At 34.8% G+C, this 25,237-nt stretch overlaps 1 protein-coding gene across 1 annotated transcript; it reads right to left on the bottom strand.

Moving 5' to 3' along the window:
- Positions 1 to 8,618: 8,618 nt before the first annotated feature.
- On the bottom strand, positions 8,619 to 19,985 carry LOC149818834 (putative inactive purple acid phosphatase 1). Its single transcript, XM_089983986.1, has 13 exons — positions 19,853 to 19,985; positions 19,051 to 19,237; positions 17,279 to 17,370; positions 17,002 to 17,068; positions 16,771 to 16,893; positions 13,247 to 13,339; positions 11,959 to 12,088; positions 11,803 to 11,884; positions 11,482 to 11,614; positions 11,132 to 11,337; positions 10,918 to 11,043; positions 10,210 to 10,519; positions 8,619 to 9,235 (listed from the first exon to the last, which is right to left on the bottom strand). Exons 2-13 carry the CDS (start codon positions 19,225 to 19,227, stop codon positions 8,930 to 8,932), a joined length of 1,845 nt encoding a protein of 614 aa, XP_089840112.1. The 5' UTR covers positions 19,228 to 19,237; positions 19,853 to 19,985; the 3' UTR covers positions 8,619 to 8,929.
- Positions 19,986 to 25,237: the final 5,252 nt, after the last annotated feature.

The following is a 25,237-nucleotide window of genomic DNA, read 5'->3' as shown; positions in this document are numbered from 1 at the left end:
CCTTAGAGAGGATAGGCGGTATGAAACTCTCTGGGCCTTTTGTTTATTATTCTGTTGTGAGGGGTAATGCCTCGACGACCCCCCAGCCCAGAGAATTTAGGGGGGCCAGGACTGCCTCTTTTGTCTTAGGTGGGCACGATTCTGGGTCTTCTACAAAAGTGGGTGGTCATGATCACTGTATAACACAAAGTCATTCCCTCAAACTGATTCTCTTCAAGAACGCCACTACGTCTCACGGCCTGACTCCGCTTCTGGGAGGACGACTCAGTCAGTTACTCAAGAAATTAAAATACATAGCATAATAAATAACCAAGCAGTCTAGCTTGTTTCGTAGAGGGCCTACACATACCCGATAAGTTTTTTGGTAATCAAGTGGAACTTAAATTACATGGTCACTTTATTTTTCTGCACTTTTATTTATGCTTATATGATTATGTGGATTCATGCATATAATTAAATGTCATGATTTTAATTATATTGCAGTTGTGCATGCCTGAATTTGTAATATCATGTTTGTGCATATTTTGAGAATTATGAATGCATGAACTTTACTATTTGATTTTAAATGCTGAATTTTGTATACTATGATAGATACATGTTATGCAAGCTTAGTGCATTATATATTTGCGTTATCTGTGTGAATCTTACTAAGACTCTTCAAAGTCACACGCTTTCAAAATAAAACATTTTTCAGGTAACATGTGATCTGAGTAGCGAATGCAGGATGCTATGAGAGGTTGATGATTTCAAAATCCCAGGGGGCTATTTGTCAAATTTTAAATTGATACATATTTGACTATTTAATTATTATTTTTGAACAAATGCTTGAATGGTTTGATATTTAGTTGGACTGTATAATATTTTAATTAATTTCTTTTATGTGTAGTTGCATGAAAGTATTTTTAAATATAATGTGTCCGAGACGTTTAACCAAAAATTTAACATATTAAATTGATTTTAAATCAATATTTTTCTGTTGTGTTTACTCACGTAAATAATGGTATAAGGATTTTGTCATTTGGATGCCTTTATCTTGAACTTTGTTCTAAGGAACTATTAAATGTCGGTACATGCGCATGCTAACTCTTTAGAGCTTAATTCGATTAAGGCAATGCCAATGATAAAATACTTAAATTAATAAAAAAATTTATGTAATGGTTCAATCGAATTTGTTAATGGTGGTTTCGTACTTGATATGGTACTAGGAGGTTAAGACATGCTCGTGCTTGCACTTAGGCGGGCCGTCTAGTACTTGGTACAGTTGGAACATGTCTGTTGGTAAGACTGTTGCATTATTACATATTAGAAAAAGAAATCAACGTGTTACTTTTAAAAAAAAAAATTACTAGTATTTTGGGGTTGAAATCTGTCGGGCCGTTACAAAATGACCATACTCTAAGGTAAAAATGATGTGTTTTCCTAAAAACCTTGCAATTTGCCAAAATCTGTTTGATGACTATAACTGTAAATAACCAACTTTGTTAGGACCTTTTTATCTTTCGCATATGCGAAACTCACGGAGTTCGCGAGATATATCACTTTTCTCATTGGGTATAACAAGCTCTCACTTAAAGGAGGTCCACATATTTTTTTTGTGGACATCATGAAGTTCACATAATAATATTTACGAACGTCCTTTTAAACCCAAACCTTGAAACTTCGTAAATACCTAACTAAGTAGGCATATATATCCTCATAATATGTGAAGTTCCTCCAAATATGCAAAGTTCTTTCCAAATATATGAAGTTCCTCCAAAATATGCGAGTTTTCTTTCAAATATGTGAATTTATAAGCGATCTGCAAATACATATCAATCTGCATAAATTTTTGGCATGCAAACCTGCGTAACTTCGCATGCTTTGCTAAATTATATATAAAGTCATTTTTGTTCATTTTGTTTTTTTTTTCTTTTGTTTCTAGAAAGAACCATAACCCTTTTTGCTCTAAAACCCTAAGCATTTTCCCTCTCCCCTTCCACAGAGTCCCGTCAATTTTTTTTCCTGCATTCTGTCGAGGTTACAGTATCATCCTTCTTATGGACTTCTCAAGTTAGGTCGAAAGATGAGTTTCATATGAACAATATATATGCATATTGTTATATTTTATTCCAAACTTTTTTCTTTTTTTGAAGATATAAGCATTTATTAGACCCATGCGTATTTGTGTTTGATAATTGTTATAGATGTTTTTTTTTATGTTTTTTGTGTTTTATTTAATATTTGCCACCGAATTTACCATTTAGGGTTTACTATGTTTAAGTTATATATATATATATATATATTTGTATTATAACTGATTTATGTTTGTTTACTTATCCTTTATTTAATATTAGATGTTTTGTGTTGGTTTACTATGCACAACCATTCAATAGGGGTTAAAGAGTTATTGTAGGTAGTTGGTTTTCAGAGTGGTTATTATAGGTAGTTATGTTAATTAAATGTATAAAGTGTATATGTATGGCCTTTTTTCACATGCTATTTTCATTAGATGAATGATATATTGTGTGATTGGTGTAGGCAGTTAATGATGGACTCTGAAATGATTATATTACACTACCATAATAGTGATCACTCTACTTGGAGATCTATAATTATCTTAAAAAATAGTAGCTACAAAGAATTTATGGCTTTGGTGTCTCATAAAATAGGACATGTAGAAGAGTCAATGATCCTCTGATGCAGCTTTTCTTCGAACCTAGATAGCCAACATATATGGATGGATGTGTTAGATGATGATGATGTGAAATCAATGTTATTTCATGGTGACGATTATTTAGTTGATCACAAAGCTAAATAAGAAGTGAAAATATGCATATATCTAAGGCATTATCTATCAAGCTCAGTTCTTTAGCGAACATCTTATTGTCCCAAATAGTGAACGACATTGACATCCCAAACATTCAGCTCAAGCATGCATATAGCTGCTCAAACCGATTAGAGATATAAATGTTCGACGTGTAGGCAATGAAGAACAAATAATTGATGGTGTATATGATTAAAGGATCACTACAGAGGATGTGGAACCATGTGGGTAAACCAGTGCTAGTGATCTTTATCGCAGTAATTTAAATAACATTCAGCCTTCTCGGGCAGATGACAAAGTTAGGTATAAGTTGAACTTTGTAATTTATGCTTGTAATTTAGGATGGATGAAAGTTTTTATAGTTAATATTGAATATTGAAAATGCAGGAATATTGAATGCATAAAAGCAACAAAAGTGATAAATATGATGAATTCTGATTTAATTTGTGCAACCAAATAATTAATTAGTGGTAGCAGCTATCACGTCGATAGTGGAGAATCAAATGATATCAACAATGATGACTATAACATGTCGATGAGAGAGGAAAAAGACACTGATGACATGGGACAAATGCCATTTGAGGAGTCAAAACCTTGGTATCTTGTATAACCTATATGAACATTTGTTGGGCAATATAACTATTTTATGTTATTACACTAATGAGACATGGTTTGAATAGGTTCTTGTTCAATGGATTTTCCTACAATAAAGATCAATTAAAAATTATTAAAACATATGCATCTCATTTGTATGACGACTTGCTTAACGAACAACTTAATAATCGTAAACAATTTCAGTGGCTAACAAAGAACCGAGAAATTACTTTTGGCAAAATGTTTAATGATCTATAACACTATCGCAAGTTTTTGAAAGATCATGTGATCAGAAATAACTATAAAGAAAAATTCTTAAAGAACTACAATAACAAAGTCACTGTCGTATGCACGAGAAAGAACCCACAGATGGCAATTGATTGCTTCTAGAAAATTCATTGTACAAAGGTGCGCAGAGCAGAATTCTTTCAAGTGAAAAAGTATCAAAACGAGCATACATGTGGTGGATCACTGGGTAACTTTGTAGTGAAAAAAGTACCTTCCAAGTGAATTTCAAGTGTTATTCATAAATGCATGCACAACAACCTGAAGATAACTCCAAGAAAAGTAATGAATGAATAACATCAGTCACAAGGAAGGTGTGGAGGTTACTTACAAACAAACAAGCATGGCGTAGACGGGAATGAACTAAGGAGGTGCTATATAGTTCATTCAAAGAGTCCTTTAGAATGCTTTCTGCCTATTTGAATCATTTGATAAAGGTTAACCGATGATCGCTAGGGTACATTGAGATCGATCGAAAAGATCGATTTCACTACATGTTCTTATCCTTCCGTCCAAGCATTGATGGGTTTTCAAAAAGATGTTTTTCAGTTCTTATGGTAGATGACATGTCCCTAAAAGAAATATATATGTATATATTATTGTCGGCCAATAGTATTGTTCCTTATGGTGAGATATTTTTGGTAGCATTTATTGTTACAATATTGATCTTGACAAGAAAAAATGCTCTTGTGAAGAGTGGCAGGTTAGTAGATTCCATGTGATCACATGCATTTTGTATGAGAGTAAATTGCCAGAGGATTACTGTGACAAGTTCTTCACAATTGAATCGTATTGAACTGCCTATAATGCATATCCATTCATTTTGATGACGGATAATATCTCACACATCACTCCATCGACTCTTATACCTGTTTATCCACCAAAAGTGGTTCGTAAAGTAGGAAAACCTAAGGTGAAGAGCCGAAGAATATAACACAAGGATGTTGTGTCATAGAAGTGCATTATATGTGGTGAGGTTGGACACAACAGGCGAAAGCACAAATAATAGTATACTAGAGTACGTATGTTTTGCAAAATATATGATATGTTAAGAGTTCATTTTTTTGAATAAATGAAATGAATTTAATGTATTTTAATGTATGAGCAGTAGGGATGACAGTGGACCAGAGGTAAAAGTGTATCCATTCGAACCTGCCCCCATTGGGGTGTGGATGGATGGCATGAAACGGGGAATGAACTGAGATGGAGGTGAAAGCCAAGACCCATGCGGGGATGAACTTACGCTTTCCCCCGCCTTGCACCACCCTGGCCCCGATCCCCATTAATAAAATGACTAAAACACTCTTATTTATTTTATAAAATTAGATATAAATCTTATATATATATATATATTTCTATATATGTTTTGAATTTTCAATGTTCACCCAGCTTAATATATAAAATATCCAATCCTTTATATATATATATATATATATATATATATATATATATATATGTGTGTGTGTGTGTGTGTGTGTGTGTGTGTGTGTGTGTGAAATAAGTTCAAAATTTTAATGTTCAAAATTTTATTGTTTATTAAACTACTTAGGGCATGAACAAGGACATGGACGAGGATGAGGTGGAGGTCCAAAGTTTCCCCCTCCATGGGGATAGACCGAGGATGGAGGGCAATATTTTGAGATAGAGAGGAGATGGAGACCTTGCCCCCCGCACCTGACCCCGTCCACTGCCATCCCTAATGTGCATGTTCATTTTTTTAGATGAATGCAATATATGGGCAAGTTCATTTTTTAGAATGAATGTAATGTATGAGTAGATTCAATTTTGAATGAATGCAATGTATGAGCAAATTTATTTTTTAAATAAATAGAATGAATTTAATGTATGAGCAGGTTCATTTTTTTGAATGAATGTGATGTATGAGCATATTAAGTTTTGAATGAATGAAATGAATGTAATGTATGAACAAGTTCATTTTGTTAAGGAATGCAATGTATGAGCAAATTCAATCTTGAATGAATGAAATGAATGCAATATAAATGTAAATTTGTATGAATTGTCAAACTTTAAGGATGTTCTTTGAACAATTAAACTATAAACTTGCAAGGATGAGGAAGTCTGCATAAAATATAGGCAAATAATGACCAATATTTGTGAGGATGAGAAAGTCTGTGAGATATATGCGAACTTAGTCCAGTATTTGCATAAAATATACACAAACTTCATCCACTATTTGAGATGTTATGTGGTTCAGTTTAACTTCGTATAATTTTTTATAAATTCACATATATAGAATGAAGTTCACACAAACATATCTGTGAACTTCCTGTAATTGAAATATGTCAAAGCTTCACAAATAGTGTATAAGAGATTTATAAATTTACTGAAGACTTCAATGCAAACTTTCCCATATTTTTATGATAGTCCCTACCAACATTAATTATAATGTTTCAATTTTTACGATGTTTCGATAGTAAAAAGTGACGATTCACATTTTAGGGTTTGTTTTCACCTTTAAAAAGTGATGGTGGAGACAATTTTGGAACAAGGTGATGATGTCATGGCTGAGGCGGACAAGATTTTGTAGAAGATAGGAGGTGGAGATGCCGAAGTGGTTAATGATGTTGATGGTACTCAACAAAAGGAGCAAACCTTGGTTGCGGAAAGTGTACAGAGGAAACGGTTTTGCCTTAATCATTTGCTTAAAAGAAGAGAGGGTCTGCAGACAAAAATAGTAAGTTGACTAACATTAAGAAGCCAAAGATCGAACCACTGATATGGAGCAATGTATGATTGGAAATGCTCTGGGTCGGATTGTAGGATTCATAGGCTCAAGAGTTGGATTGCAGAGAAGGCAATTTTTTCTCAATCATTTGCTCAAGAGAAGAGAGGGGCTGCAAACAAAAACAGTAACCCAACTGACATTAAAAAACCAAAGAACAAACCCTCTGATGTTGAGCCTTTCCCTATTTCATCAATTAATGACCCTGTGTAACGTAGTCCGCCGAACCCTCTAATGTTGAGCTATGTACTGTGAATGCTTGTAACATGTTTATTTTTTTTAATGAATGAAATGAATATATGTATGAACAAATTCATTTTTGAATGACTGAAATGAATATATATGTATGAGCATGTTCATTTTTTAATGAATAGATTGAATATAATGAATTTAATAAATATATGTATGACCACGTTTAGTTTGAATGAAGTTGTATCACACCCTCTAACCAAAGTGCACAAAGTCCTCATAAAATATAGGCAAAAAATAACCAATATTTGTGACAATGAAGAAGTCTGCATAAAATATATGCGAGGATGAGTAAATCAACATATATTTTATGCATACTTTCGCATCAAAATGTAGGCACTCATACATTGCATTCATTCAATTCTTTTACAAAATGAAGGCATGCATATGTTGCATTCACTATATTCTTTAACAAAATGAAGTTCATCATGCATTGCATTCATTTTATTCTTTCAAAAAATGAAGTTGCTCATACATTGTATTCATTCCATTATTTCACAAAATGAAGATGCTTATACATTGCATTTATGTCATTCTTTCACAAAATGAATAAATAGTAATACATTGCATTCATTCAATTCTTTTAGAAAATGAAGTCGCTCATACATTACATTTTCTTTCACAAGAATGTTGTTTCTTACTGCCTCTTTGATGGAAAGAAAATAAATTATATGCAGAGGTACCTCAATCTTTTGGGCCTCAAGAATGCTTCATATCACTACAAGAATGTTGCTTCTTACTGTCTCTTTGATGGGGGAAAAACAAATTATGTGCAGAGGTACCTCAATCTTTTGGGCCTCAAGAATGATGCATATCACTGCTTCCTATCCCACCCATACCATGTGATCAAACGTTGACTATGAGATACATCAACTGTGTTGATAGGAAGAAAATAAAGTATACCATCGATTCTACGTCATCATCGTTCATGTTCTCTATGATGAGAATGATTTGCATATTTCATTTCATATGCCACCCATACCATAAAATGCCCTTATAAGAAAAACTTTCTTGATGTTTTTTTGCCGATAAAGTGTTGTCGATCTTCTCACCATCAATGCTTGACCCTGAGAAAATGACATAATTTTCACTGGTTGGAGACCACAAAAACCCTAGTTTGTTTGAAACCTTAGCTTTCCTTTCATATTATGCTTGTATGAAAATACACATATTTTATAAGATCGCAAATCTAATTGTGCAGAGAGACACAAATATGTCATGTCCCAAAATTTCTTATGTTCGCAACACAAAATAAGCATTTTTTTTTATAAAATCGCATTCTATAAGTACTAGATATATACGATTTTACTAAGGTATTTGCGAAGTTACGACCATAAGGAGGTTTACAAAACTTATTTGTGCGTGCTTCATAAAGACCGCAAAAAAATATGTGAACGGTATCCCACAACTTTGGTATAAAATATGCGATTTTATTAAGGTATTTACAATTTTATGATTAACAGAAAAGACCACATAAATAACATAATTTTTTGCATACTTCATGAGGTCCGCAAAAAAAAAACGTGCAAGCTTCCTTTTAAGCGAGAGTTTGCCATACCTGATGAGCGAAGTGATATATCGCACGAACTTCATGAGTTTCACACATGCAAAGGTAAAAAGGCCTTAACGAAGTTGGCTATTTGTGGTTTATGCCATCGGGCAGATTTTGGTAAATTGCAATTTTTTTAGGAAAACACATCATTTTTACCGTACAACACGGTTATTTTCCGTTTAAAAAATGCCCAAACTTGATGCAGTTTTGCATGCAATAGGCATAGGTATTCTACCTAATAAATGTGCATGTTCCCATGGTTAGCTTCTCAATTGCCAAAGTGTGTTCATTCATGAATCATGACCACTCGACTAATGAGATGTGATTAGAAAAGAAAATGGAAAGATAGACTGGGCAAAGAGTAATCACAACCAAAATTATGGTGATCATTCTCATCACTAAGATCCTTCTACCTCATTCCAGCATAACCAAGATGCACTTAAAATAGTTACACACCACAGCAAAATAGCCAATGAAGTATAATGCTATTTAATTGAATAAACAGAAAAAAAGAGCCTCAAGATGATTTTTTTATCAAACATGGACTACAATAGAAGCTCACCTGTGATTTTATTTCTAACACGTGATGCCTAGTGGTAACAACTGTTGGATCTTAGTAATAAGCTCTGACCCAATAACACTCTGATCACTTCAAAATACTGGCAGAGAGCAATCAAATTCAGGGAAGAATCAGAATAGCAACTTATGAAGCCATTGTTGTTGTTGGGCAACTGTCAGTCGTACAGGCAAGAATATCACGGTAGTCCCGGTTGATCGTGAAGGAATCATAAACCTTACCATCACAGCTCTTTTTATACTCAAAGAGTAGAGATGAATGGTTAAATGCTGTGAGTTTTACAAACCCGAAGTTATGATCCTTAAACAGACTCCAACTTGCCTGAATGGTGGTGAATTCAGAAAGGCCAGCGCCTCCGCCACCTGCAACTACATGGATGGTTCCATTAAGCGGGCCGGTATAGTGAGACTTCTCCGAACTCATGCATATGTTCTGCAACAAAAGAATAATTTCTTGATTGTGTCAGGTAAGCTATGTCCCTGGAGATGCATAATGTACACACTTTCCATTTTTGTAATGTTTTCTGCTGGACGAAGCAAAAAGACTGATACCGATCAAATGTTTGCCTGGGTATCAATACACTACCATTTTCTTAAGGTTAAATGTGCAAACAATTAAACTATCCTTCAATACAAATAGCTGAGCTTCATTTTCCATAAGCTATCGGCCAGAATAGAAGAAAAAATAATCATTTCCAAGACACAGAAATCCTGTAGGGCTGATCACAACTCTTCTTCGCTAGCCAATCATGAAGACTTGATTACAACTCTGAGGTAGTTGCAAATGGAAAATGGTGGGATGTGCCCTGGGAACATTTGTCCCAGCTTTTTTTTGTTATTTCTTTCAAGAAAAGAAACAAATATTTTCCACTATATAAATTCATGTTTAACATCATCTAGATCAGACCATAAATGAAATTTTGTTGACTAATGAACACTAGAAATGACAATGTCAGATGCCTGACTCACATGAAGCTGTTTGACCAGAGATGGAACACTCCTGGATCAGTAATATCAACAGAGGTTTTGGATATGCTTGTCTGAACCAGATACGTACAACTCTTATTATGCGAAGACTGATTTAACCAATATAACAAGGAGTGTGATAATCTGGACGAAACACTTGTCCCTGTTCCATATCCAAATATATTTAAATGGATCTCCCAGCAGATAAAGATCAGAACATAAAGGATCTGTGAAGTACAGTTCATGTGATCTCACCCATTTGTGGCCTAATTAAAACTGGCTATCTATCAACACGATGTCCTATGCATGAAAAGAAACTGAAATCAGATGCTGAGCCCAAGGCAACACAATGACCAACCCTTGATTAAAAAAATTTGTGCATTAAAGAGTAGGCATGAAATTACAGGAGAAAATGCTCATCCTATCAAGATTGAATTATACCTCATAGATAGGGCATGTCCTTTCATAATTGTGCACATGACCATAGAAAGAAAGGTCAACCTTATACTTTTGCCAGAGCCTTTGTAAACTCTCTCTCCCCATGGGCTCCTCAAAAGATCCCTCTTCAGCATACCATGTACTAGAAGAATAACCCAAAACACGATGTGCCATGAAGATCAGCCAGGGTTGTTTCTGTCGATCAGCTGTTGCTAGACAGTGCTCGATAAATTTGTACTGCTCAGTCCCTGGTCTCCAATCCTGCTCTGAGTCAGCGATACAGAAATGAAACATGCCATAATCTGTTGAATACCTGAACAACAAATAGATGCCTTGGATTTATGGTCATTGTATATTAGAAACAATAAAGAATCAAACAGATGAAGATTTAGGATGTTTAACAGAAAGAATAGTTGTGTAAATAAAAAATAGTGAATGACTGAGTTGATTCTGGCCTCCAACAAGTCCATTGGCTTGTCAGCTAGTTTAGCTTGTGAAAGTGGAAAAACTCACCTGATTGAAATTTGCTCAACGTGGCTCATCACATAACTTTCAACTTGGACAGACTTAGCCAAAGGCAAACCAACATGGCCACAACCCAAAGTGGAACAAATTTCTATCTTGTGAGTTGTGAGTCTTGTGACTAAGCCAACTCCAATTAAACACTTAAACTTGGAAGCAAGTTACTAAACAGTAAAACATTTCATGTACCAGAATTTTTCCCTGTTCTCAGCAGGAACGTAAAACATGGTTTCAGCCAACACGCCACACTCCCCACCTGAGTCCATGTTGGTATAGAAGGAACCTGTTCCTGGCCAGTCACGTTCATGGTTTCCACTGCACGAAACAGTATCAATTGTCATGCAGACACAAGGTGCTCACAAGTTCTAAACAATATCTGAGCAAAAAAACAAGCTAAACCAACCTTGCAAGCATATATGGTACAGTTGAAGCAATTGGCTCAATTTGTGAAGTAAACTGATCCCACTGTGATATATATCCATTAGCATAACATATATCACCAATATGAAAGACTATATCTATATTATTCAAGTCCTTCACGAGCTGATCTGTAGTGTTCAGAGAACCAGGCTGGTGATTGTTATATTCGTTGGAACCATCTCGTTCTGCCTGAAAAGATGATTCAGAGAAATTTTATAGAGTTAAAGAGCATATAAAGGTGGCTGCTAACATAAAATTTGTGAACAACCATGCAACTCAAGATCAGACTATAGTGTATCACTTCAGTATTTAAAAGCTTGGTCAGCTCCAAACCTTTCCCATATCACCAAAAATAACAACACGCTGCAAAGAGTCCTGACCAGGATAAGGAGATGCTCTAAAATGATAAATTTGACTCCAAATGTATGAGCCATTAAATAATTTATGGCCCAGCCGGTAGGTATATCTGTATCAAGAATACAAAAGAATGGTTGATACTTGAAAACATCAACATGTATGACCACGTAGATTCAAATGTAACTGTAACAAAAGAACATGGATCTAACAAAAGATATTCAGCTGATGGAAGTTCAAGAAAAAATTACTAAATAAAAATGAATGATTGGTTCTGACTACAAGTTTAACATCAATTACATTGAGTTAGGCCATAAATCTTTCAGAAAGCTGGTGTGAATGAAGCCAGGGTCACGCCATCCTACTGTCCGTGCGGGAGAACCTGCAAAACAAATTTAAGCTAAAACTTTTCTCAACCAATCCTAATCCAACAAAGAGTGAAGGCAAAAACCATACCACACATGCTGCTACGACTGAAAGTCAAAGTTCCAGCAGGAGATTGGGTTTGAGGCCCTTCTTCTGGGCCCCACTCAACAAAAGGAACTGCCTCCTTGATATCATAACCACTAGTCCAAGTAACCGTCATCTGAGCACAAAATAATTCTAAATCAGAAAAACCATGTCACATTACTAGTCCAAGTACTGTGTGTGCATCAGAGACACGAGAGGAAACAATTCATATTGCATAGGTACTTAACTTTCATCTAAGATTGTGTGTATGTGTGCAATGCAAGTGTGTATGTGTTTTCATGTTCAGTAGTATAATAAAATTCTGTTTAAATAAAATTCTCCAAATAATCAAGAAATACTAAAACAAAATAAAACTATCATATTCCTACAAAAAATATGCAACGTAATGCATGTTCACTGCTCAGCCATGTTTCAACAAAAATATAGCACATAATGTATTCTGCCATAATTGAGCTCTGACATCTGTTTTTGACAAAAGTAAAACAGGTGAAAAATAGTTTATAAAAAAGTAAACAATGGTTAAAATACAAAAAAATATTTAAGAATAAAACCAAAAAAGTGCTTCCTTACTATTAAATATGAGACAATTTTTTGATAAACTTACATCTTCAAGGATGACAGAACAACCTTTATCCATTGTATCTTTCATTGGAATATCCTGACATCTTTTGGTCTTTTCATATAGTGTGAGAGAATGAAAAGATAATTGTTATTCTCCGAGTAGCATGTGATTTTCTCCATATGTATCATACAAATGGCTATGCTTTATGCAAACCAGATAAAGAAAACTGCACATTTTAGAACTTCAGGCTAAACCAATTAATTTATCTTGATAATCCAATGAACAACATAAGTTTTTTTTAATAAATATAATGCTTGGATAACAAAAGGGAAAAAATTTAATTACTTTCTGCCTGATATCCATCAAATGAAACAGAAGAGCACATCTGTTCCAAATATAAAATGAATTAAACCTACAAGAAATGAATTGATCATTTAAGATAGGGAAGTCTTTGAGAAAGACACTATTTGTTTGACATTTTACCTTTATCAAACACTCATCAAATTTTTTATTTTATTGTTCCTTTCTAACTTGCAATGGATTCTTTCAGTCTTTCCATTTTAATGCTTACTTTAAAAGTACATGACATGAATATGAATAATAACTACATATACTGATGGGGAGTAATATTGATAGATATGGTGGAGCAAATGCAGGAGATTTTACAATTTTTGAAGCCGTAATACCAAGTTAAAATACAAAGAAACATACTTCATTCCAGGACTTCCCTTGAGCTAGGCGTGGATAAGCAGGAACCTTTGGATTTGCAAAAGTTATTGTATTTGAGACTGCAACCAGCTTCGGCTGTAGTTTAAAAAATAAAACCAGAATTATACTTCTATTTAGTTTCAATTATACTGAGAACAGCCTCCACAATAGACTCTGCTGGAAATAAACAAAAGATGCAAGCATCTCTGCATTCCATGTCTAAGAGCAAACAATAAGATTAGAGCATAACATATAGGCTGGAAACAAAAAAAAAGATGCAAGCATCTCTGCATTCCATGTCTAAGAGCAAATAGTAAGATTAGAGCATAACATATATGATGAAAAGAGATTTTTTAATCATACATAATAAAAACAAAAGGCTCATGAAATTATATATTAAGAAATAAAGCACACTTAAAGTTTGACCAATATGGAAGTGAGCATGTAGTCCAATAGGGAACAAATGCATAAAACATCAACCATATAAACCTCAAATCAGATAAAAAGTAAGACTTACAAAAAAATTTGTAATCTGCCATAGTGGATCCGCTATGAAGGCATCTATCACCACAAAGATTAGGTCATCCATTTAAGATGGGTGAATAGTTGTTTGTTAAGTTTCTCATGTTAGTTAAAATTCATGCATAGAAATCTTTGAATGTATTGTGCTCAAGCTTGGGACAGACACTTAGTAACCAAGATCCTATTAAAAATAGCTTGCTTGTCTTAAAGAGTGATGCAAGTGGAGTGCAGGCATTCTTTCTTATACACAAATCTAGAGAAGAAAGCTGTGAAGCATCTCTGGTTGACAGAGGATTACCACCATAGAATTGCTGAATATTTCAATTTCATGAAGGCGCTGGTTCGGAAGTGTCGGTAGGAGGTAATTTATGCATTTGGAAAAGTGGCAGCTGCCAAATCCAGCTTTTAGTGCAAATACAAAGAGGAGATGGTCTCCCCTCTTTTCCCAAATGCGTAAACTACCTCCTCTACGTCATTGTCCAAACAGCCACCACCAAGGTAGTTTGACTTGACCAAGTTTTTACCAAATTCATAAGCCCTCATCCCAGCTACCAGTTCCAAACAAAGCCAAAAGGTGTGCACCACCAAGAAACCATCTTGGTCAAATTTCCTCACATGATTAGACATTGAAGAAGTAAAGACCATCCTTTAGCTTGTTGACAAGTCTGGCTAATGCAGTGTTGAGTAGCTTACATAGTTCCTATGCTGTCTTGAATAAAAGCAAGAGATTGGCCTAGAAGCTAAAAGATTTCCTCCGAGGAGGGTTGAGAGTGACTATGTCCATTATTTTATGGACTTTTATGCCCTAGCCATAGAGTGGAGACCTTGAATTCTATAATATGCTGAATCAACAAGGCAATCCTTGCTCTGAACGCCAGGTAAAGAGCTGTTTCAAACTTTGAAATCAGCATCTAGGAACAGCAATTAATGATCACTAACAAACATGTCAGTAAGAATTAAGAACTTTGAGATGCACTTAAACTTACTAGTTTCACTGGTGGGTAATAGGGATTAAATTCCATTTACGCTACTACATAGAATCTGGATCTGAAAGCATATTTACTTGCCAAAATCACTATATTCAGTGACGGTCTTATCTCCAAAAAATTCATTCTAAGATTGGGGTCTGCCCGTATGGCATCCAACTTCCGAGAAATGTGGTACATGGCATGATTTTGCCCCAAGAGAACCACCAAAGATCTAATTACTCCTAAATTCCCAATAGTAGTGGCATCAGTGCCTCGTTTTTATTGGATTTCTGCAGTCTCACAGTGTTTTCACCATCAGATTGATCTATTTGATGGAAGCCAACATCTTGGATTTCCAGAAAAATGAAGTTGATAGCAGTACTCTTCTCTAGTAACATCTTCTGGTTTGTTGGTTTCCCATTTAGATCTTTAACAAATGGTAATCTAAAAGGGGACAGCAGATATTTGGGTTAAAAAAAAGGCCTCCAACTTTTATGGTTCTTTATCTACATACAACCACACAATCAAATTGCTTGTCTAGGATCTTTAAGGTGGCAAGACCATTTCAAATCAATCTCTATTTGACAAAGGAATCAATCATGGGGAACTAATATATTATTGATTTATGCAGTTTCAGGTTCACCAAATTTTCTGCTCTCATCGGTTGGTAAAACTTGCTAGTCACATTCTCTTCATTTCCAAATTCCCTTTTTTTATATACAAACCTTTTCCTCTTTGAAAAATATCATCTTCCTATAGGGGATACAAGAAACACACTAAAAAATGTTATGCATACATCTGAGAAGTTAGATTCAGTTGGTTGTTCAATAGAATTTAATTGATATTAATTTGGCCCAGAATTTTGCAACAATGAAGCAACCAAGACGGCATAAACCTAAAAGTTATGTTATCATAAAGAGGAACCACACAAGGAAAGTTCTAATAAGCACACAAACATAAATTCTTGGTTACTGTCACGTCCTCAAATCAGTGGAAAATATTTTGTGAGTTCATGAAACAGGACTGGAAATGACGCTTAACTTGATATTAGAAATTTAACTTGTCATCATCTCCTCCTGCTTCACAAATCTATTCAGTTTCTACCAAGTTGATAAAATGTGAAATGGCATTCATTAAGTGAAATGAATAAAAAGGTGCCTTCAGACAGAATATTAAAGCAGTAAGCATGAATTCATGTAGGAGGCCCTACAGTCCGCTAAACGGACGGAAACTGCACTTTACTGAATAAAAAACAGTTCCCTTGGAATAAATCAACTTCAAAAGGTACCAAAGTAAGGTTCTAGTTTTTTTTTTTTAAGACTAAGTATATCAGAGAAAAGCCAGAAAGGTACCCATCTTTCATATAATACCATAGGTTGTTCCAGTTATAGATAAAACATCAAACAGTGGCAGCATAACAGAAGTGAAAGCACATGATCGGTGTTAAATCCATATTCCTGACTTGCAGACACCTGCCAATGGCAGTTTCTGCTTTTGCAAGCAACATGACATTTTGTTCATATTCGTCTTATCCAAATTCAATCATGCACCTCCCAAATCAAAGCAGCAGCATCAATGTGGTAATTGATCTCAAAAATAAAAAGTATCATCAAGTACTAGGTACTATTTATTCATTCTGTCACACAATTAGTCTCGGTTCATGACAAGAAGTTCAATGTTAACATAAGAACATTCCTCTCATCAACTCTAAGCATATTCATGCAAACTACCATACAAAACCTTGTCTTTTCATCTCTATGTATTGTATTGATAAGCAAGATCCACTCAACTGTTGATGCACAAAAGATGAAATAAAATTGCTTGTGCAAACATGATATTCTTAATCAAATAGACATTGCGGACAGTCCATTTTTTGAAGAACAATCAATTACAGAATACTAGAATAGGAAACACTGGTGAATGTAAGGCTCCAAAGAGTGTCTGGATATCCATTAGAAAAGAGAAAAAAAAGTAACACATTCATTAAAAAAACAGTATATTAAAATATAAAAACCACCATGCAAGGCAAGAACATACATTTGATATTCCACCTGAAAACAGAGCAAACGAAAAGTCAGCCCTCTGGTTGATCAATTGAAGCTTCAATGTCCCATTCCCTGTATTTTTGTAGCTTGGATTTGATTCATTTGCATATTGGTACTGAAAAAATAAATGCCTAATCATCAAAATTAAAGCAAGTATATTGCTTTCCAGAATAGCATTAGATAGGTTCAGCTTGACATCTGTGAAAGACAGATTCCGACAAACCTTAATAGGTGCAGTGCATAATAGTGGAGCCTTATCTTTCACATTTTCAGGTTCGCAAATCGATGCACTAAAAAACAGGCAGACCACAATCTTTTGTTACGTCAAATTAATGGCACCACTTAAACAAGTAGATAAAATAGATAGTCTGTTAAATTGTAAACAAAACATATAATGTTTATCTTTGTCCAGTTTCAAAAGATATGGGCATAAGCCTTCTATTTTGAACACAACCAATAAAGTTAGAATATCGCTTAATAAGGAGAAGACAAATATTTACCTGAAATTTGAAGGAGAAAAGACCCCCACCCAATCATCAAAGGATGGCTTGGGATGACTAAACTTCAAAGTTACCCATTCAATGTAATCACCCTGGAACAGTCAAACAATTCCACAAGTAAAGGACACATCAAAACCATAGTCACCAACATAAGAAGTACAAGAAGAAATGCATGAAATGTGAAGTGAAAATCAAGTGTGCAGGAATTGCCCTAAGCCATGAAGTGTAAAGCATGTAGGAAGCATAAGGGGAAGCAAGTAAGAAGTGGCAACAGAGGGAAGTAGGAAGTGACATAAATAAATAATATATAGATAGATAAAACATGTGCATTCACTTAAATGCATAATTTAAGCATTTTTTCAAAATTATTATATGTGCAGTTTTTATAAATAAAATAATAATTTGTAAAAGAAAGTACATTCTTCTACTGTGAAAAATGCAATTCCAACATCAAAGAAGAACAATTTCATATTGGGAAAAATAAACTTTCTGTTCACAGCTATGGTGCCCAGACACTCCATTTTGCCATCCATGCCCGTGTCGACACGCGTCGACACCCGGACACGCCATTTTACCCACCGTACATACAAGTTTGTATTTAATTTATAATTATATTTTCAGTTTATAACTTTATATTTTCAGTATATAATATATTTTAGAATCTAGACATAGCATATATATTTAGATTATATTTAGTTTATTTTGAATTTATTTTGTATTTATGTGATATTTAATATATATATATATAGCCGTGTCTTTGTACCCACATTTTTTAGAATTTCCGTGTAGTACCATCCGTACCCGTACCCACACCTGCACTCGTACCCAGGTGACAGAGATTCACAGGAAGCAAACTTCTAATAAATTTTCGAAAGCATGAAAGAAGCACATGGTTTCATGCTTCCAAAGTGAGGTTCCTAGGAAGCGAGCTTTCAAGGTTTTCAAAAGATTTAAAATTAAGTGCTTATAACGGTACAAAACTATCACCAATGAAGCTTACAGATTACAATCTGGCTATTAGACAGAAATTTCTTGAAGGAATTTGTTTCCATAGCTTGATCAGTATACTAACAGACCTGTTTGTCTTCACTTGATCCCAGTCGCTTATGATGCCTGAATCTAGGGCCAGGTCATCTGAGTTCCTTTGCTTGAATGACCTGGCTTCAACCACTATATATTGTCTTCATCTCTTGCCAAATTTGAACTTTACTGCCTATTAGCATATTATGAAGGTTTCAACAGCACTTCCAAACTGTTGAAAGACACACCTTTTGTCAGCTTAGTTAAAGGTTTGATTTTTCTGCTACTATGCTTGCCTAACAATTCTAGGCAGCTTCGATAGTTATGACAATTTTAACAACTATTAGAAGAATATGCAGTTAGGAAGAGTATGGATGAACGTGTTCCAGTGACATGAATCAATACTACAACAAAATTTGTCATCCCAGTCAGTAGATGATTCTAGAGGCGGGCTTAAAATTTTAATTGCCATCGCTAATTACCACTAGCATGCACAAAAAATAGTCACTTGGAAGCTAATATAATCATTGAAGAAAATCAACAGGAGGGATTCAGGGCTTTGCTGATTTATTTGACTGAAACAAAAAAATCAACCAAACTTGGAAGACCCCAATCAGTTACTTGTGAATGAGAGAGGACTCAGTGTACTTGGGCCTAGTCAGCCCAGTTGGTGAATCCGAAATTTTTCCATAGTAAACATCCATAATTTGTTTCTTCTAGCTAACAAATTTCATCAAGAATGTTGGAAATACCTTTAAGCCAAGAACAAGAGGAGACGCTTTAATATAGGCAGACTCATGCAGAGCAAGAGTAGTCCTATGAATGGCAACCTTAGAAAGAGGCTGTTCTCCTGACACCTTTGCCTCACCAAAAGCCATAAAACCCACAACGCTCAGCAATAAAATCAATCTCCAAATCTTCTCCATCATGCTTAAGAACCTAAGATAGGACCAACAAACGTCAGCCAAATTCAACAGAGAGGAAAAGAATACCAAGAATCCAATACCTAAAAAGCCACACAATTCAAAACCAATCAATTGCGCAATGCAACTCCAATACATTCAACACCAACTTTTCCTCAACATACACAAATTCGAGCACACAAACAAAGGAAACCCAGCACCCTAAAAACTTCTTCATTTTTAACATAAGCACAGAAAAAATGAAGCACCCATTAAACAAAACCAAGTCTAGAACAGAACCAATGAACTCGGTAGCAGTCTTCTTCAATACCCACATAAAAAAAATAAAAATAAAAAGAAACACCGACAGCAAGAAACAAACCAAGAGAAACCAGAAACCAAGCAAATTTGCAAAAGCATTTCTCAACTCCAGTACGTTTAACACCCACTTTTCCTCAACATGCACACATTTCAAACACACAAACAAAGGAAACCCAACACCCATTAAGCTTATTGGCTTTCACATAAGAAACACAGGAAAACAGAAGTACCCAATAGCCGAAACCAAGTATAGAACAGATCCAATGAACTCAAGTGGCAATTTTCTTGAAGACCCACGTGAAAAAACCCACTCACAGAAAAAGAAACATACCAAGAGACTGGAAAAAAGTGAGAAATCTGAGGTGATCCTTCTTGAGCCTTTACTGGATCCTGTGTTGAACTGGAAAGAGTTGAACTCAAGAAGGCTGCATGGGACTCGTTTTATAGAGGCTTCTGGTTGATTGGACACAAGGATTCAGAAGATTTACTATTATTATGAAATCATTGAAACAGGTTGGCTTCAAACTCGAAATCCACAGTAAGTTTTTGGTCCGAAGAATATTCTCTAATCCGTAGGAGTTGAAAAAGGTTACGACTTGGATATTCAACTCGGTTGGAACTTCGGTTCATATACGAGACGTTATCTTGGACATCGGTATTCAAAAAAGATCCAGGTGCATTGGACTTTTTAGGATTTGGATTCATCTTTTGATATTTTCTGTTGGACCTGTGATAGATCCGGAATTGATTTCATCTGTTTGCACTTTTTACATGTAAAGGCTCTTGTTTCCAACTTTTTTATTAATGGATCCAGTATTACCATATAAAATCAGTACCTGGATTTAACTCTTATATTCAAACTAATTTGGATCTAGATCCAAACTGAGTGCTTAGAATTTGGATTACGATATCCAGCTCAACCTGTGGCATCCCTAATCGCTGGACCCATGGTTCGGGGCGCCTATGAAGTGCTAAACTACTAAACGGGTTAGAGCAACATGCATCCCGATCCAGGCTTCCGAACCAGTCTGGTATCCGTGTCAATGCTGTCATACGGGTCAGAATTGATCCACTTTGTAACTTTATTTGGCAAAATAGCAGAATTTTGGAAATTACAAGAAAAAAAAGATAAAGTAAATTCCAGGAACAGTAAATTTCTACCTCTAAATGTGACAAGTTCGTTGCCATGATTGTTTTTCAAAATTAGGATGTGGGCAAACCAATAATAAGTTTGAAAAACAAGCCCTCACAGGTTGCTGCTGCCACCAGTGGGTTACCAAATTCTGTTCTCAAAAACCTCCTTCACCTCTTGTCATTTTCATACCCGGAAAAAGGCTTGTGCAACTGGTAGATTGACACAATGCATGGGAGCTTGACTTTTGGATTTTATATTTTGTCAACATCCTCTTTTCCATTTAATGAAACCAGTTGAACAGAAGAGAGAGAGCGAGAGAGAGAGAGAGAGAGAGAGGAATCCTATGAAGTATGAACAAAACAAACAGAAAGAAGAAAAAAAGAACCAGATTGTAATGATGCTTTTTTGTTGGATATTGTAAATTACTGCCATGATTGTAAAAGTAACAGGGTGTTCTCAAAATTTATCCCCCCAAAAAAAGTTGTTACGGCTCAATTTTGTTTCTATGCAAAAGCCATGTCAGTCGTGCCTACGCAACATCGAGCTCGAACCCTTTTTTTTAAAAAAAAAATAGGACAACAAGACACGTTTTTTTAATCAATAATATCATGATATTTTAACATAAAAATTACTTTTATTGAATTATTATTGAAAATATTATTAGAAATACCAAAAACTAAAGTAATGTTGGTATGTGTTCGCGTGTTTGGATCGTATCACAAGGACATGTGGTCGAAATGACGTGTCCCTGTGATTTAAAAGCATATAAATGATGTGGACATTAGTTTAGGATGATAGTGTGTGGACAATCCTTACCGACTATACTTTTTGTGTATACGGCTTTAATAAGTCCATCCCTGCCGCAAAGCAAGAAGCATGGACTTCTTGTGAGAGTCCTTTTCCTCAAAGAAAACACTAGAGTCAACTGGACGACTTCCACCCCCACACCAGAGCTAGTTCGGTATCAGTCATCCTCTATGTCATCCCCCAAATTCATACCCCTCTTAAATCTTATGATGCAAGTTGTTTTGATCACATCTGATCTTATATATGGATTCAGCACGGTCGATTTAATAAGAATGGACCCTTGGACCATATTTTTCCAACGAAAAAATGCAGTTTTTAAGTCATAAATTTTTGTGTTATACCGTTGATTTTTTAATCACCAAAAAATTCTGCACACGACGGATTTTTACGATTTAAATGTTGATCATCACTAAATGAATGATGTACGTAGATCACAACTGTGGAGTCCGATTTGATAAAGAACAATTTGCATCAATGAAATCCTTAAGAAGGGTATGAAGATAGGGATGACATAGGGGATGAATGGAACCTATTTGCACAAGAGCCAAGTTAACAATATGAATAATAGGTAGGAATATTGTGAATGGTTGTCTCATCCCTAGGCTTCTTTATCTTTTGTGCATGACCAAAACGTCAATGCCAAAATATGTATTATTCATAATGTGCCTGAGAAGTCATTATTTTGTTTGCTTTTTGCTCTTTCTTGTGGTTTTCTGCCTTCTTTTTCCAACTTCACCTTCTTGTGGACCTTCTTGTGGCTTTCTGCATTCTTTTTCCACCCTCATCTTGTAGTGTTGCATTGGAATTTGTAGCACCAAGTGAGGGATAAACTTTAGGAAAAACGTTCTTGTAATCTTCTATTTTTGTTTTCCTCGCCTTTTGTAAGTGGCTTTTGAATCTCTCGGTTCTATATATAAAATCGAGGGATATCTCAGGAGGCGTTTGGAAGCAGAAAAAAATCTCATAAGAAGAGAAAATTTTGCCTGTGAGACAAGAACTTTTCAAAATGAAAGATTTTTGCTTGTTTGTGTGGTATGAGAAAAAACAGGCTGAAAAATTTTGAGATTTTTTTTCCTTGTTTGTATGTACATAAGAAAATTGGAGTTGGAAACTCTCTCTCTCTCTCTCTCTAGTCACACACAACTAAAATGGTCAGTCATACTGGATTAGGGCTTATATAGTCTTATAGTAAAATAAAATGCTTAGGTTCCCATATCACTATAATTAGGTTTCTTTATCGTGAATACTTTCAGTTTTTGCAATTGTTGTCTTGCTTGCATATTGTAGCATGAAAACCCTTCAGTTGCAGAGAAGCTGGTTATGATCTCTAATCTGGTGCTAGAAAAGAGGAAAATAGTCAGCCTCATGTATTTTTGATGATTCATGTTCTACAAGAATCATGACCCAGAATAATATATACTTGTTTGAACAGTTAAAAAGTTCATGCTTCATGATTACATATACATAATACCATTTACCTAAGATAAATACTATTTATCCAAAAAAAAATCAGGTTCTAGATGGGAGGAGGTGCACAAGGTCAGTTATTACAATGCACATGAATCCTCTTAAAAAGAACGAAATGGATGGGAGGGGGTTCCGATGACTCCATTTCTGCTACAGAGTATGAGATAAACAGAAATGAGTCAATTGAGCACCTTTCCTGGCAAAAAATAGATAGAATGATTGCAATAAACAAGAATCATCTTATTATAAAAGAAAAAGAAGATAATGGATGGAGGAGGTCCCATTTCTGGCTACAGACGATGATAGAGGAAGGCAGCAGAGTGATGGACCCATTGACATGTATTGAGAGTGAAGGCTGATGGCGAAAAACAATGGAAAATGGAAAGCCGGTCAATCCGGTTGAAGCTTCGATAGACATGGGTGGTCGGCGTTTTCTTCAGCCAATCGATGCCTTCAATGAGCTCAGGCTGTCAGGTCGAATGGTGAGCAGGACCCTTGAACTCAGAGAGATCACCTAGGTAGTTCTTGTCAAGCTACCACGGGTCTCCTTATATACTAGGAGATGAGTGAGGGTTACATGCATGACATTCATGCATATTTAATGTGAACCTTTCACATTTGCATAACAACCCTCCCACTCTTATGATGTCTCTTGGTATGCCTATGTCAAATCGGGTTACATCCGGTTGAACCCGATCCAAAAGTCTAGCATTCTTTCACATGACCCATTGACATGAAAAAGCACATAATCGTGGTTTTTTTATCATTATCTTGATTCAATTTTCATGTGGATTCACATGCTATACTGAAATACAAGAATGAATCATATGAGTCATAGAGATGAAGAATGAATCATGAGTCATAGAGATGAGCACCTCTATATGAGATGTTATATTTTTATATACTATAGTATTATTCATTTTAAGTGTTTAGCATGTTAAGAATATCTTTATAAACAGGTTAGTCTATAACTCATTTTATTGGTCTTTTTAATATTGTTATTTTATTATTCTCTCTTTACAAATGAAAAATACTTTATACAAAATCATAGAGAATCAATTTAGTTTCATAAATGTGATCACATATAAACATAATTTATTGTCATACATAAAAAAGAATCAAATAGACATATCCTCATTATGTGTTAATAATATAATCTTGGTGTTGGCCCCTTAGTCAGAAGATCTACAATCATTTCTTTCGTATTGATTGTATCAATACACATTAAATGATTCTCAGTCATTTCTTTAACAACAAAATGCTTTAACTTCATGTGTCGATATGAGGTGAAGCACTTGTTATTATTCAAGAAAGACACAATAACTTCATTATTACAAAAGATCTTCATTGGCCTCTTAATAGAGTCCACAATACTATATGACTTGAGATGAAGTCTCGTATAGAGCAATAAATTCTTCTTTCATGATGTAAGCTGCAGTTATAAACTGTTTTCTGCTTCTCCATGAGACAACACCACCTATCAGTAGGAAGATAGTAGACTTTCTACTTTTGAGACATCCTCTTAAGTTCACATCAAACTATTCAATGACCTCTAAGTGGTCAACCTTTTTTTAGGTCAACATATAGTCATATGTTTCTTACAAGTAATGCATGACCTTTTTCACATCCTTTTAGTGTGCAATGTTTGGATTAGAATGATATCTACTAAGCATCCTAACAGCAAAAGCGATATCTAGTCACATGTAAGTTTGCACATATTGCAAACCCTTTTCATTATTATTCTGAAAACAATCATTTAGACTCAATTTATCCCATTTTACTATATGTGCAAAACCAGAAGAGCAATTTTTTATCCCATATCTTTTAAGAACTTCAAGGAGGATTTCTGAGAGAGACCATGAACACCCTTAGTTCTATCACGAAATATCTCAATTTCAATGACATAAGCGGTATCACCCATGTCTTTCATATCAAAATGAGAGGAAATAAATTCTTTTATTTCATGTAACAAACTCAAATAATTAGCTATAAGAAGATTATCAACAAACAAAACCAAAAATTATGAACTTACTCCCACTAGCCTTAAGGTATATGCATTGATTAACAATGTCTTCAGTGAATCTAAAATTTAAAATCTCTTGATTGAATTTTTTATAATACTGGCAAGAAGTTTGTTTAAGTCCATATATTAATTTCTTCAATTTGTAAACTAAATTATTTGATTCATCTACGATGAAACAAAGAGGTTGTTGCATATATACCTCCTCTTCTAAATCCTCATTCAAGAAAGCCATTTTTACATCCATTTAATATACCTCTAAATCAAATGAGCTATGAGAGACATGA

Source organism: Nuphar pumila, chromosome 13 (assembly GCF_984573655.1).
Source record: "Nuphar pumila chromosome 13, dmNupPumi1.hap1.1, whole genome shotgun sequence".
Taxonomy (NCBI): domain Eukaryota; kingdom Viridiplantae; phylum Streptophyta; class Magnoliopsida; order Nymphaeales; family Nymphaeaceae; genus Nuphar; species Nuphar pumila.
Note: the sequence above shows the minus strand (reverse complement) of the source record. Positions and strands in the feature narration are given on the sequence as shown.